The sequence below is a fragment of the Bombus vosnesenskii genome, unplaced genomic scaffold, assembly GCF_011952255.1.
Source record: "Bombus vosnesenskii isolate JDL3184/JDL3185 unplaced genomic scaffold, Bvos_JDL3184-5_v1.1 scf7180000013351, whole genome shotgun sequence".
Lineage (NCBI taxonomy): Eukaryota > Metazoa > Arthropoda > Insecta > Hymenoptera > Apidae > Bombus > Bombus vosnesenskii.
Genome location: NW_022882987.1, coordinates 1583285 through 1598040, shown reverse-complemented (window position 1 = coordinate 1598040; position 14756 = coordinate 1583285). Strand labels below are relative to the sequence as shown.

General features: G+C 42.7%; 1 protein-coding gene across 11 annotated transcripts in view; it reads left to right on the top strand.

Moving 5' to 3' along the window:
* The window catches only part of LOC117236618 (papilin), a 164984-nt gene extending 151090 nt beyond the window's left edge, over positions 1–13894 (top strand). For 10 of the 11 annotated variants that reach the window (XM_033499728.1, XM_033499729.1, XM_033499736.1 and 7 more), the window contains 5 exons: positions 3758–3908; positions 4260–4769; positions 5352–5507; positions 5597–5710; positions 12052–13894. In XM_033499728.1, the coding sequence (XP_033355619.1) occupies positions 3758–3908; positions 4260–4769; positions 5352–5507; positions 5597–5710; positions 12052–12254 (1134 nt within the window). In that variant the 3' untranslated portion in view covers positions 12255–13894. The remainder of the gene's footprint in view (positions 1–3757; positions 3909–4259; positions 4770–5351; positions 5508–5596; positions 5711–12051) is intronic. The other variant, XM_033499738.1, reaches the window with a different exon arrangement.
* The last annotated feature ends 862 nt before the right edge of the window (positions 13895–14756 follow it).

The following is a 14756-nucleotide window of genomic DNA, read 5'->3' as shown; positions in this document are numbered from 1 at the left end:
TTTAATCGCCGCCTTTAGTTGTCTGTGTAGGCGTTCTACTATCCCGTTAGACGCTGGATGGTAGGCCGTTGTACGCAGATGTTTGACGCCGAGCAACCGGCATAATTCCTCGAATAAACGCGATTCGAATTGACGTCCTTGATCGGTCGTAATTTTCAAAGGTACGCCGAAACGAGATATCCAGGTAGAAAGGAGGGCCGAAGCCACGGTTGGCGCTTCCATATCGGCGATAGGAATGGCTTCGCGAAACGCGAAAAACGATCGACACATGTTAGACAATACTGGTATCCTTGCGAATATTGCATGGCGATGATGTCTAAGTGTATATGCTCGAACCGGCATGCTAACTTTCCAAACGTTCCAACAGGCGAGAATACGTGCCTGGTGACTTTATTGCGCTGACACGCGTCCACGTTCGGCAATCTTTATTTACGGACGGCCAGACGAAGCGCGTACTTACCAATTTTTGCATATCACGCATCCCCGGATGGGAAAAGTCCATATAGCGATTGGAATACGATGCGCCGTAACGGTTCCGGTACGTACGGTCGCACGGTCTCGGCTGTAATATCGCAATATGTTTCTCTGCCCCTTTTATATGTCGGATATCGATCGTAAACTGTCCGACGTAGTCCAGATGTCGAAACTATCTTGGCGAACACTTGTCGAGGTTCTGGTTGAACGCGTAAATTAGGGGTTTGTGATCTGTATAGATCGCGAATTCTCTACCTTCGACGGCATGTCGAAAGCGTTTAACCGCGTAGTACATCACCAGCAATTCCCGATCCTACGCTCTGTATTTTCGTTGCGCGGGGGATAGAATTTTCGTCATAAAGCCTAGTGGTTGCCAAGAATCGTTGACGCGCTGCTGAAATACCGCACCAATAGCGTAGTCGGATGCGTCAACCGCGAGGCTAACATTGTCGCGTCGGCCAAAACGCGTTTCGACTCGCGGAAGCTTTTTTCGGCATGCTCGGACCACTCAATAGACGCGTTGCGCTTCGTTGTGCCTTTCAATAAGTCGTTGAGTGGTCGGAAAGTATGCGCGGCTCTCGGTATGAAACATCAGTAAAAGTTAATCATACCGAGGTATCTTCGAAGATCTTTAACCAGCCAGCGGCTTTATCCCTTCGGCGGTTACAGTATAACCGAGGAATTGAATTTCGCGGACGCCGAATTCGCACTTCTATTAATAACGACCCCGTAGTCGTTGAGGCGTTTAAACAGGACCCGCAAGTGTTCGCGGTGTTGCTCGTCATTCTCGGAAGCTACGAGGAAATCGTCTATATATGCGTAGACGAAATCAAGACCTCGTACGATTTCGTCCACAAATCTCTGACATGTTTGCGCGGCGTTCCGAAGCCCAAACATCATCTTGGTCGCTTCGAACAGACCGAACGGTGTTGTTATGGCTGTTTTCTCGACATCTTCCGGTGCAATCGGAATTTGATGGTAAGCGCGAACGAGGTCGATTTTAGAAAAAATGCGCTTACCATGTAAGTCTGTGCGAAATCCTCTATGTGCGGCGGTGTATATTTGTCCGGGATGGTGCGGGCGTTCAACGGCCGGTAGTCGCCACACGATCGAATCCCTCCGTCCTTTTTTGGAACGACGTGTAAGTCCATGCCCATGGACTTCTCGATGGCTGCATCACGCCTTTCTCACTTATGATTTCGAACTCCGTCTTAACCTGTTTAAGTCGGTCCGGTGTGAGTCGGCGGGGTTTGCTGTAAACAGGCGGGCCTGGTGTGGTTTCGATGTGATATACCACACCGTACCGAGTTTTCTCTCGTCCGAAAGCCGGTGGGCGGGTTAGATCCGGAAATTCGGCGAGGAGTCGGTGATACGTCGATTCTCCGATAATTGTCTTGATCGACGCCGTCTGAGTCGTGGCCGTATCCTCTCGTCGACCGGTTCGAAGTAGAATCTATAAGGCGTTTATTCCTCGCGTCCACCCACAATTCGTAATGACTGAGGAAATCCACACCGATGTTGGGTGTGTCGACGTCCGCTGTAATGAAACGCCATTTCATCGCTCGACGCAATGCCAAGTCGAGGGACACTAGGATGGTGCCGTAGGTCGCGATGCGTGACCCGTTAGCCGCGAACAATTCGTACGTATCTTCGTTCGCGGGCCCGTGTATTTTGTTGCGCGGAAATACACATACGTTGGCGCCGGTGTCCACTAGGAAGGAGATTTTTGAGCTCCTGTCCCTCACAAATATGCGGCGGGATGTTAGGCCGTCGTCGCTTGTCGCGTTTACGGATGGCCGGCCTAGTTTCCCTGGTTCCATGTACATGGTGAACGGCACTTCTTCGCGCGTGCTCGGAACGTCGCATGATAGTAACGAAGACCGGAATCCTGTGACTCTTCTCTCGGGCGCGGTCCGTACCGTCTCGTGTTTGGACGTTGGTAGCGGCGCCAGTCGAGGCGCAGTGCCTCGATTTGTGCCTCTATTCTGGAGAGCCTGTCATCCGACGATTCAGGGGGGCGATCTCGTCGTTCGCTTCCCGCTCTTTCGGTCTCGATAACAGCGACCTTCTGTCTTTTTCCAACGAATGTGTCTCGTAGATCCGGTCGGCCGCCCGCGTCAACTTTTCTACGTCCGTTTCATCCACCGCGGCCAGAGCGATGTCTAGATATTCCAGAAGTCGCTCCCTCCAGCGTGTGAGGAGGAAATCGTCCGGCATGGAGGGACCGGCTAGTCTTCTCAGGTGTTGGTAGAATTGGGACGGCTTTCGGTCGCCCAATCAGTCAGCAGCCTGCGTGACCTCGTGCCGGCATTATCAGCCAACTCTCGAATGATCTCGTTTTTTAACTTATCGTACTGTTCCGCCTCTGGTATCCTCTTCACGTCCTCAATATGCGACAGATACCGGTCGCCGAGGCACCTGACGAGGGTCGCGAACTTTCGCTTGTCGTCCGTAAGATCCATGTCCTCGAATTGCATCTCCAGAAGCGTAAACCACGCCGTGACCTCTGAAGGCTGCAGCGGGAGCATGTTAATTATTTGGCAGGCTCGTTGTGTGCCGTTCACGATCCCGTCGGTATTTGCCATCGCACAGCTGTTTTAATTCGCGACGTTTAGAGTCTCAGTATCACTATCACAGTCACTTCTTTAGCTTTAACTCACGTCGAGGTCACCAGTTTGAGGTGTATGGTGTAATAGGTACTGAAGGTACACTCAAGTATGTTCAACCAATAACGTTTATTAAACTCTATCACTCGATAACAATGAATAACAATTAACAATTAACAACAGTTGACGCTTGACGACGATTAACAACAGCGACGATTGACCGATCTCTCGAAAATAGCCGACTCGTTTCTCTTTACCATTCGCGCTTCGCGGCTCGGGGTAGAATGTCCTTTTTTCAGATCGAACTGATTCTTCCCTTCGTTGCCTATCGATATCCCCACTAGCGTGCGTTCATTAGATGTGCCGCCGCGGCTGGCACGTGTATGCTCTTCCGAGAAATTCGGCGGAAGGAGCGTGAAGATATCGATGGCACATTGGGCACGTCGGTGTTGCGTTTTGACGGCGTAGCGCTTTGTATCACGAAGCCGTTGGAAAGTTCCGTGATCCGTGCCGCCATAAGTATTATAAAAAAGGATTTGTGTTGTTTTAAATTTTATCGGATCCTGCCTTTGTAAGAATAAAAGACTAGAAATAAATGACGTTAGATAAGGATTAGAGTATTGCAAAATTTAAATATTAGATGGAATTGTAATAATAACAAAGATTAATGACTCCAGATTGCAGCTTCAGAGAGCAGGCGTCGCATATTGCTCGATGGTTCTCTTCAAATCATTAATTTAGACCGATACGACGGAGGAACTTATGTCTGCACAGCTGACAATGGTTTAGGACCACCGGTAAGAGTGGAATACCAATTGGTGGTCACAGGTACGTACTATACGTTAAGTACTATAAAGACTGTCTTGACGTCTTGTAATGATGAATGTATCGTGCATCGTAGACTTAATGATTGATCTCTTTACTTGATCTTTTAGTAGCTAATCTAACCAATTTTATGTAGAAATGTTCTGCCATGTGTTTACTAGTAATAGCACGTTTTAACTATTCACTTAAAAAGAATTGCAATTAATTAGAACAAGAAGAAAATGGAAACACAAATATATCCATAAACCGCGGCAGAGTTAGCTTTACTTTTAAACTACCTTTCTTTGCAATAATTGGTGATGGTATTCAACGTTCTTCTCTTCTGCATGCTGTTTTCTCTTACACACTATACAGAGCCGAGAGAACTGGCTGCGGCTATCATTGGAGAGCCTAACGCTAGCGTGACGGTAACCATGAACTCCCCCATATCTCTGCACTGCTACGCGTGGGGTTGGCCTAGACCTTTTGTCACTTGGTGGCAAGGCGATCGCATGTTACCACTGTCTTCGGAAATTTACGAACAGGATTCCGACTACACGCTTTTGATCCGAACCGTCACGCTGCCCACGTTGGGCGTTTACACATGTCAAGCGTTTAACGCGATTGGCAGAGCTGCCTCTTGGTCGGTAATATTACAAGCTGTCGGTCCAGTGTACAACATCAATCCCGAATACGAACAATATCTCAAGTATCTGGTCGATCCTCCTAAAAAAGATGAGAATATTCTGTATCCCTATAGACCTAACAGAACTCAAACTACTGACTTTCATACCTATGGATTTGTGTACACGACCAGACAAACACATATTTCTACGGTCAATCCGATTGGATATACTACTTTGGACTTTGCTTCGAGGTTCAGAGGTGAGAGGGTACTCTACTGTAGTCTTTTCCCGTTTTCCCATTGCACCGTACTGAAAGATATTGTCAAAATATTAAATATATTATCAATTAGGATTTTGATGTTTTCCAAATTCATATCATAGAATTATTTATAATAATAAAATGAAATGGAAGAAAGGTGTTGTTTAATACTAGAATTTTTTAATTCGTTATTCCTGCAATTAGTAAAAATTTGTGAATCCTATAGATAAAATTAATGCTGACTTTTATTGAAATGATGTTAAACAGAAGTGGCACGCATATCTTTCGAGAGCACAGTGCAATTTGGTTTTTCTCTCTTCTTTTGTAACGACTGCGAATGCTTCGGTTTCATTATATGTTATATTGACCATGCTTAATTTGCTTGCATGCATGTTCTTACTAGTAATGATTATGTTCAATTTATGTACAATGTTTATGTTAATAATAAACGTCGATAAAAAGAGGTAAGCACACGATCTATAATATACTCAAATTACTTTCTGTATTTTTTTCTTTCTTTCTTTTTTCTCTTGACAATTTCATTTACAAATATTTCTTAATGTGAAATCAATTATTTCGCAGTGCCTGTCACGGCCAACATATCGATAGGACAAAACCAATTCCCAGAAGGTAGTGACGTTACTATCGCTTGTAACGTCGATGGATATCCGATTCCTCGAGTATTGTGGTACAAAGATAACGAGCTGATTCACCAAAACAATCGAATTCAAATTACTGGTAGGTACTTCTATTTATCTAGCATTATTGAATAATTCATTTTTTCAGCAGAGAAATTGTTCAAAAAATGTGTGAAATTTTATTTCCAGATTTGAACAGACTTGTGATCAGCGACGCAAATCGAGAAGACTCTGGTCAATACCGTTGCGAAGCGAACAACGATTATTCGTCTGCTTTTGCGATGGTGGATATACAAGTTGCTGGTAAACCTTTGTGTTTTCTATATACTGTACAGACGAAAGTATCCGAAAGCTGAAATCAAAATTAATTTTTACTGGCCAGTATAATTTTAAAATAATATTTTATTTACCATTATTTTATTTACGCAAATTTTGAAACAACTATAACTTCTAGAAACAGAAATTTTTGAATTTCAAGTATTCAACTTGTCAATAATAATATATATATATCGGAGATGAAAGAACACCGGAGCCTTTGGAATTTTGGATAATCCCTTAACACCGTAATCTAGATTCTATCATAGGCGTAATTAAACAATTGTCGTCATTCGATCCGATTGTATTTGTTCGAGATTTGTGATAATGAGCTTGGGCTCGAGGCGACAGCCAGTCGCCGAACGTAGCCGCGGTCACGGGATGAATGCTTTGTCTAACAAAAGTATGGAGTAATTCTATAGCTCTCCTTAAAAGAAATATTTGTGGCGGCACGCGTCAGTAAACATCCCAACGGTTTCTGTCCCGTGGCTCGCCACACGCAGACCCTATTCTTCGAGTAAGATGATTGCCAGATGTCGATGCGTCTCCGCAGTACATGTTCAGCTAGCCTGAGGGCCCGTTATAAATCTTAAGATTTAGTTGACTAAAGTTCTTCAAACAGACAAACAACTACGGGAAGATAGGGAGACCTATTTTTTTCAACGAACGGCGTCTCCCACTAGCAACATCAATTTCCCTTACTTTCTGAACGAAGGCTATCCTCGACGAATTCGATGATCTTGTTACGTAATTTTTAGGGTTGGTTGGTGAAAATAAAATATAGTTGAGTCGTAACACAACAATTAACTTTGTTTTAATCAACCTTTATTGTGAATTCACCAATCACAATGTAACACGCAATGAATTAGCATAAATCACAATTCACTCCAACCACGTTATGTAAGACTTAATTACAACAATACATTAAGTACGCGACTTATAAGGGTAGAGACCGATATAGATATGTTGACTATTCTAAGGATACAGAATAAGTGAAGTTTTACTGACGATACTGTGTCTGAGGAAACCTAGGGGTGGGTGTGTCTAAGGACACGGGACTATCGGATTTGTTGATGACAATTTTGGTTAAGGAAGTGAGGGCAGTAGACACCGTCTCCGATTGGATAATAAGACGGTTGGTGGACCAGGAAGGGTTTTAGCCGCCCTCGCGAGAAAGTTGCCAACGGAACATACCAGATGTGGAGAAAACTAACTTTCTAAGCTAACACGTGGTAGACAATAAACGTAAAGGGAAATCTAAGACAGGAAATACTCGCTTGGTCCGAAGGACCTTAACTATGAAAATGCCAAGGCCCCTGGTGGGCACTTAAGACTATTGAGGGTGCGCGCCAAGGATATGCAGACATCTGGGTGCCATCCTGTCCGTAATGTGTGGCCTGGTCTCTGATGTGAATTTTTTTTTTTTTTTATTTATTTGTTGAAATTACAATCAATTCTCGCGTTGAGAATTTTCAGTAATTTCTCTGGCGTGGCGCAGTGACATGGCTGTTTATTTACAATAAGTTAATACTTATTATAGATAGGTATAATTTATAAGTATTATAAGTAAGTGCATATGCTTAATTTGGATAATTAAATGAATCTAACGTTTAGGTCTAGCGGGTAGTGCCTCTTCAGCCTGCGAATCTGGTCCGTCGTATCGAGTAGTCCAGTGATTAGGGGGTTTCGGTGTTTGTTGATTCTTTTGCTATATCTGTCGCTATATTTTGCTATTTCCTCTTTGACGGCGGGTATCTTGAGGTCGCGGTGTATTGTTTCATTGGTTACATACCAAGGTGCGTCAATTAGGGATCTTAGCGTTTTCGATTGAAAGCGTTGGAGTATTTCAATGTTGGAGTTACTTGCTGTTCCCCATAGTTGGATTCCGTAGGTCCAGACAGGTTTTATTACGGTCTTGTAGAGGGTAATTTTATTCTGTATGTTTAGTTTGGAGCGTCGGCCCGTGAGCCAATAGAGTTTTTTTAGTTTGTCCTTTAGTTGCTTCGTTTTATCTGAGACGTGTGTCTTCCACGTTAGTCTCCTGTTCAGGGTCATGCCCAGGTATCGGACTGTGTCCCTGCTAGGAACTGTTGCATTGTTGATGGTGACCTGGGGGCAGGTTTGTTTTCGGAGCGTGAAGGTTACGTGTGAGGATTTCTTTTCGTTGACTTTGAAGCCCCATTTGCGAAACCACTTTTCCATGGAGTCGAGACTTTGCTGGAGAGTGGATGAGGCTATTACCGGGTCTGCGTGGGTAGCTAATAGCGCTGTGTCGTCTGCAAATGTCGCTATTGTTATATCGTTTGATATAGGTAGGTCGGCAGTGTAGATGAAGTACAGTAGGGGTCCGAGGACACTACCTTGGGGTATGCCGGCTTCTATTGGGAATGTTGCGGAAGTGGCGTCTAGGCATTTAACCATGAATTGTCTATTGGTTAGGTAAGATTTTAGGATGGAGTAGTAGGGGTGGGGTAGGATCTTTTTAAGCTTGTATAGTAGCCCTTCATGCCATACTTTGTCGAATGCCTGTTGGATGTCTAGGAAAACCGCTGAGCAATATTTTTTCTTTTCGAGTGTTTGGCTGATCGTATGAGTTAAGCGGTGGATTTGCTCTACTGTAGAATGATGTTTTCGGAAGCCGAATTGGTGATCTGGGAGTGTTTTCAAGTTCTCTAGGATTGGAAGGAGTCGGTTCGTGAGCATCTTCTCGAATAGTTTGGACAGGGTAGGTAAAAGACTGATTGGGCGATAGGAGCAGGTTTCGTATATCGGTTTACCGGGTTTAGGGATGAGGGTTATCAATGAGATTTTCCAGGTCTTAGGATAGTGTTCCAGGCGAAGGATAGCATTAAAAATCGATGTGATGAGTGCTATCCCTTTTGTGGGAAGTTCCTTGATTGCTTTATTGCCTATTAGGTCGTGTCCTGCTGCTTTCTTGGGGTTTAGGCGACTGATTGTTTCTATAGTCTCTGCAGAGGAGAAGGGTTCGATAGGAGGGGACATTTGGAAGGGGGTGTGCAGGTATTCAGTAACGTTCGCGGCGGCATTGGGGGGAATGGGGTTTGAATACTTTTGACAAGTGCTTAGCAAACAGGTCAGCTTTTTCTATAGGGCTTCGCGCCCATCCACCTTGCGGGCGGCGGATAGGTGGGATTATTTGTGGGGGGGGGGGGCGTGTGAGTTTCCTGGAGGCCTTCCATAGTGAGTAGTTGGCGTCGGCTGTGGGGGATAAGCTGGCGAGGTATTTATGGAAACAGTCGTTTTTATAGTTTCTTAGGGTTCTGGATAGCTTTCTAGTTGCGTTGTTAAGTTTGCGTTTGTCCTCCGGTGTTCTATGGGTCTGCCATACTCTTCTTAGTCTTCGTTTTTCTGCTATTTTTTTTAGTATGTAATGGGGATATTCTTGTTTGCTGTTAGATGGCTTTGTCGGTGTGGAGAGGCGGATTGCGTTTATTATGCTCGTGTTTAAGTATTCCGTGGCTGCTTCGATATCTTCCTTTGTTTTTAGTGGGGTGAAGGCTGAGGTTGAGTGTGTAAAGACTTCTCTGAAGAGCTGCCAGTTGGTGTGTTGGTTGTGAATGGAGCCATTAGGTGTATTCTCGATGATTGTTGAACTGACTGTTGCTATCACGGGAGAATGATCAGAGGAGAGATCAGCCGAGGAGTTGATCTGGACGTGTCTTGATGGGATATTTTTAGTTATGAAGAAGTCGAGAAGGTCGGGTATTTTGTTGGTGTCAGTGGGCCAGTATGTGGGTTCGTATGTGGTGAGGTAGTTGAGGTTGTTGTTTGTTATGCTGTTTAAGAGGTTTTTGCCTCTTGCTGTAACCAGTCTGCTGCCCCATTGGATGTGCTTGGCGTTATAGTCTCCTCCAACTATGAATCTGTTGCCCAGGGTGTCCAGGAAGTTATCAAAGTCTTCTTTGGCGATGGAGTGTCTGGGAGGGCAGTATACTGCTGAGGTGGTGATTGAGCCATGACAGTCTTCTATTGCTACGTTTGTTGCTTGGAGGTAGTCTTTCTGGAATGATGAGAGTTCGTAGTGCTTAATACTTGCTTTGATTATTATTCCGGTGCCACCGTGGGCCTTTCCGCTGGGGTGTTGGGTATGGTAGAATTTGTAACCATTTATTTTCAGGTAGCTCTTGTCGGTGAAGTGGGTTTCCGACACGAGCATTACGTCGATTTGCTGGTGTTTTAAGAAGAGTTCTAGTTCAAGTTTGTGTTGCGCTAGACCGTTGGCGTTCCAGAGTGCTATGCGCCTTGGTTTTATTTTGAGTCGGGGCGTGCTAATTTTTCCACGATGAGTGTTAGTAGCGATAGCAAGTGATTTATTTGCTCCGATTGTTTCTCTATTAGCTTTTCAAGCCTTGAGGAGTTGTCTGTGTTTGGTGGGTTGGGGTCACTGTTTTGGGGAAGGTTCCTTTGGCTGTTCGGGTTATTTTGGATGCCTTGTACTGCTTGGGCATAGGAGGTTGAGGTGGAGATGAATTTGGTAGGACTGTGCGTTTGGTTGGTTGAGGGGGTTGGGGTAGTCGTGAATTTCGGCGGGCTGGGTGTTTGGTTGGATACCTCTTTTGCTCTGAGCTTAGGGTACCTGTTCGTGTATAGTGTTTTATATGCTGGGCAGCCTTTGTAGTTGGCAGGGTGGTCCCCTTGGCAGTGGATGCATTTCGCTGGGGTTTCCGATGATTTGGCGCACTGGTCAGTGGAGTGAGAGCCTGCGCATTTAACGCAGCGGAAAGTATGGTTGCAGTATTTCTGCGTATGACCGTACCTTTGGCACCTTTTGCACTGCACTATTTCTTTTTTCACGAGCGGTGGTTCGATCTTTACTATCGCGTTCATTAGGCGACTGATGTTATATATTTCCTTATTGTTCGGTTTTTGTTTAATGTCTAGGAAGAATAAGGATAACGGGTCTTTCGAGACTCTATGCCTTATATTACTTACGTTGACGACTTCGTGGCCGAGTTTTGAGAGTTCGTATTTTAGTTCGTCTATGTCTGCTGAGTGGTGTATGTTTCGTAGGACCACCCGGAAAGGCCTTTCCTGTTTAAGTTGGTAGGTGTGGAAGTTGGCGTTCAGGGTCCTGAGTGTCTTGGTGAGTTTTCTGTAAGCTTCTGGGTTCGTCGGTAGTATTTTCACCTTGTTGTTGCTTATCTTAAGGTTATATTCCTCCTTGCTGGTATCTCTCTCTAGGGACTTGGTCATTGTCTGTATGTCAATGACGTCGTCCACAAAAATTGGTGGGGGAGGGGGGATTCTCTGTGAGTGTTGGTTTGATGGCGGTTCTACGATTTCCATGGCGTCGTTTGAGGATTCCAATACGGCGAACCTGTTGTGTGTGTTTATTTGCGTTGCTGGTTCTATTTTCCTCTTCTTTGTAGTGTTAGCGTCGTTAGTGCGGAGAGTTCTGCTACACTTCTGCCACGGGGGGGGGGGTAGCTCGGGGTAGCTGCGAGTCTGCTCCGGAGAGCCTGGTCGCGGTTGCTGGGCCATCATCGAGCTAGTTAATTCGGAATGAACAACTAGTCGTGAGGCTGTGAGGCTAGTATTCGTGTTGGGGTTAGGTGCGTGGGATTTTCTTCTCCCTAGGGGGTAAGGGGCACTTAGCTGTGTTCTCTTTCGACGGTTGGGCGACACGTGCTGTTTTCGAACTACGCTGGGCACTAGAGACACGTCTGCACGCTTCGGCACTCCACAGCGAACTGTCTGATGTGAATTGACGTTACAATCTCGTTTCCCTAGACACACCCCATTGTAGTTTTCCTCTGTGGCATCATCGGGACGGAAATTTATTCTCTCTCGCGATCTCATCAACTACAGAGTAACGTCTTTACGATCAGTGATTATTTCACGTTTTATCAATAAAGATTCAGACTTAGATTTTGTGAGAACGTTCATCTATCATCCCGTTGACCGCGGATTCGTTATTGAACCTAGGATCATTGTCATTAGTTTCTCGAATATCTAATTACCACGGTTACTTGTCCAATTCTATAATAATCGTATTTGCACTAGTCAATGTCTTCTCTATTGCATAACGACAATGTGTAATCCAAATGAAGATGCGTTTCACGCCCCTAACCCTAATTCTAATGTAAACCCGACATATACATATAATTAGACAGATAAAAACTCTCTTAAAAAATAAAAGCTTATTTCAACAGTAAAAAAAGTTCAACTGTGCAAGAAAGTGCAACTATCTTCAACCAATTCAAAATATACAAATTCTCAACAATTTCAACATTTTGATAAATGACGTTATTATGTCATGAAAGAAACGAAATTGATTAGAGTTCAAGAAATAATTTTTCTGTTCCTAGGAATCTTCATTCACCCTAATTGCCAGGACAACTCGTTCTTCGCGAAGTGTGACCTGATCGTGAAAGCAAGATACTGTACGCACAAATACTATGCGAAGTTCTGCTGCCGATCCTGTACCGAAGCCGGCCAGCTTCCTTCCAGAGGGCCTCACCTGAACACATCGAGAAGGAGGCGAAGGTACATTCTGAAGAATCTCGTCTAAGAAAGTTTCGTTTGCTTCCTGCGAGCCCGATGAACAAAGCAGAGCAATTACGATAAGGTCTCTCTTGCATAGTTCAATTAGTATTGTTAATAAAATTTGACAAGTCACAAGTTTTCAGCACTGATGAATTTTGAGAAGAAGAAAAATAAATTTCTCAAATTATGAGACTATTAATTATCCTACTTGGATGGAATATGGAATAGAAAAATTATTAAGAATTCCAGGACATGATGTAGTGAAATTATTAAAAATTCTACGACATAGGATTATAAAATTACTAAAGATTCGATGGCACAGGATAGTAAAATTATTAAAAATTCTAGGATGTAGGATCGTAAAACTTCGAAAGAAAAGTTTACAATCTATAAATTGTAGCTTGTCAAATTCACTATTATCATGCAAAAGAGACGTCTGAAAAAAAGAAGACTCGGCTCTCAAATGTATCGTTACTAAAGAAACGAAGGAGGACGACGACGAGGCCGCGTGGTCATTCGATCCGATTCGAGGACACAAAACTCCTCTGTCTCGAACACGTGCCGCATAAACGTGACGTTAATTCACTGCCAAAGCCTTAGAACGTCTATACATAGATACTTTTAATATATAATTAAGCAACAGCGAGACGGAAGAGCGCGAGAACGAAAGAGTTGCAGAACGAGACATAAAATGATTTTATCGTTGCTGTTTCTTCTTTTCCTTTAATTCTGTTTCAACGTCGTCGTTCGTCGTTGTTCGTTTTATGTATGTATATACGATCTGACGCTGGAATCCTAGTCGGTCGAAGCCATATCAAGATAGGAATGATCGCTGTCCTCCGGGGAACGAGAGAAAGCGCATCTCGATCGATTAATCGATCGATAACATTTGCTCTTCTTTTCATTTTACTTTCCGTTTAATTCGCGTTCCAGTCGTTGGCCATCTCAGAATATAATCTGGAATCATGCGATGAAATACAGAAATTGAAAGCCGAAATAGCTAGTGAAGATATAGTCGAGGAAAAATAATTTAGCAATTTATGAGTAAACCTAGGTTCTAAACGATCTTTTTTTTTAATATCCAACTCTTGCAAAATTATTTTTCTCTAACGTAAACAATTCGACAATTTATCAAATATTCTAAAATTCTCTCTTTGTTTTATCATTTAATGTATTCTAAGTTAAGAAATAAAAGGATTCAAAATTCTAAAAAAACTCCATTACATATCTTAATTCTAGATTTAAAACAAAAATCATACGTTTGCGATAATAACGTATTCTGTTAAATTTTAACAAAAATTTAAGCTCTTGAGGATAGAATAAAAGATATTCGCAAGGTTCCAAGGAAGTCGTCACGATGAATCCATACGACAACGCGATGTATCGATCAATCTGATTCTGTAAGTGAAAGAGCTTCGTAAAATAGACATGTCAGGGGAACAAAGAAAATGTCGCGAAAGAACGAGTTAAGATCGCTATATCTTTTTTTCTTTTTTTAAGCGGATAGATCGCATTAAGCGATCGCATAAAATGAAAAGAAAAGAAGAAATAGGGAATTCGGGGGAGGGGGAACTTGTACCTATTTGTATGAAGCATACAAATATACGCACGTTACGTTGTAAAATATAAATAGTTTATTACGCAGTACACCATTTATATACTCTATGATACTGTTACTACTTATATCCCTTATCGATATTCCAATATATTGCCATAACACAAAACAATCCTCTGTCAATGAACAACATTTTACGATTATCATAGCGACGATTAAGGATGGCGAAGGTGCAACATCGTGACGACAATATGCTGGCTCGTAAAATGAGTAAGAATGGGAAGAATTGGTAAAAAAGGAAAGGAAAATTGACTCTTTGCTAATGTTTTCGTTTCAATTATTTTAAGTTTTGCGCTTTTACGTAGTTTCGTTCTGAAAATTGTATAATAGATTAATAAACATATCGATAAAATTAGAAAAGTTTTGGTGGTTAAAATTTTATTTGCAAAGCTCGTTAAAAAGAGGGTCGAACAGTTAAGTCGTTAGAGGTTAATAACAATTTACAAGCATTTATCAGTAATTCAATCACGATACGCACCTTCTTTCACCATATTAACGTGTTGCATTTATATATTTGTTCCTGAACATTTTAATCGTAATGTTAACTACACACTGTTACTATGTATAGCGTATCATCTATCGTGAAGCCTCGATGTTTGAGAATAAGAGCATAAGTTTGTCAATTCCGAACTTATCAAAAAGTAGCGTGAAACTCTTATATAAAATTATTTCCTTTTCTTACACGATATTATATTCTAACAAGTTAGAAACGACATATTTCTTCTTGGTAAAGCTGATACCAATTTTGATATACTGTCTCTTCTTCACAAAAATATAGGAAAAAATGTATTTCTATTACTGATTGACAAAAAAGAAGTTCAGGAAGGTTCAATCAACAAAGGGTTAATTTCAATATAGAGTGGGAGAAGGTTACATATCATTGGAAAATTGTATGCGTAATTCGTTCCAACA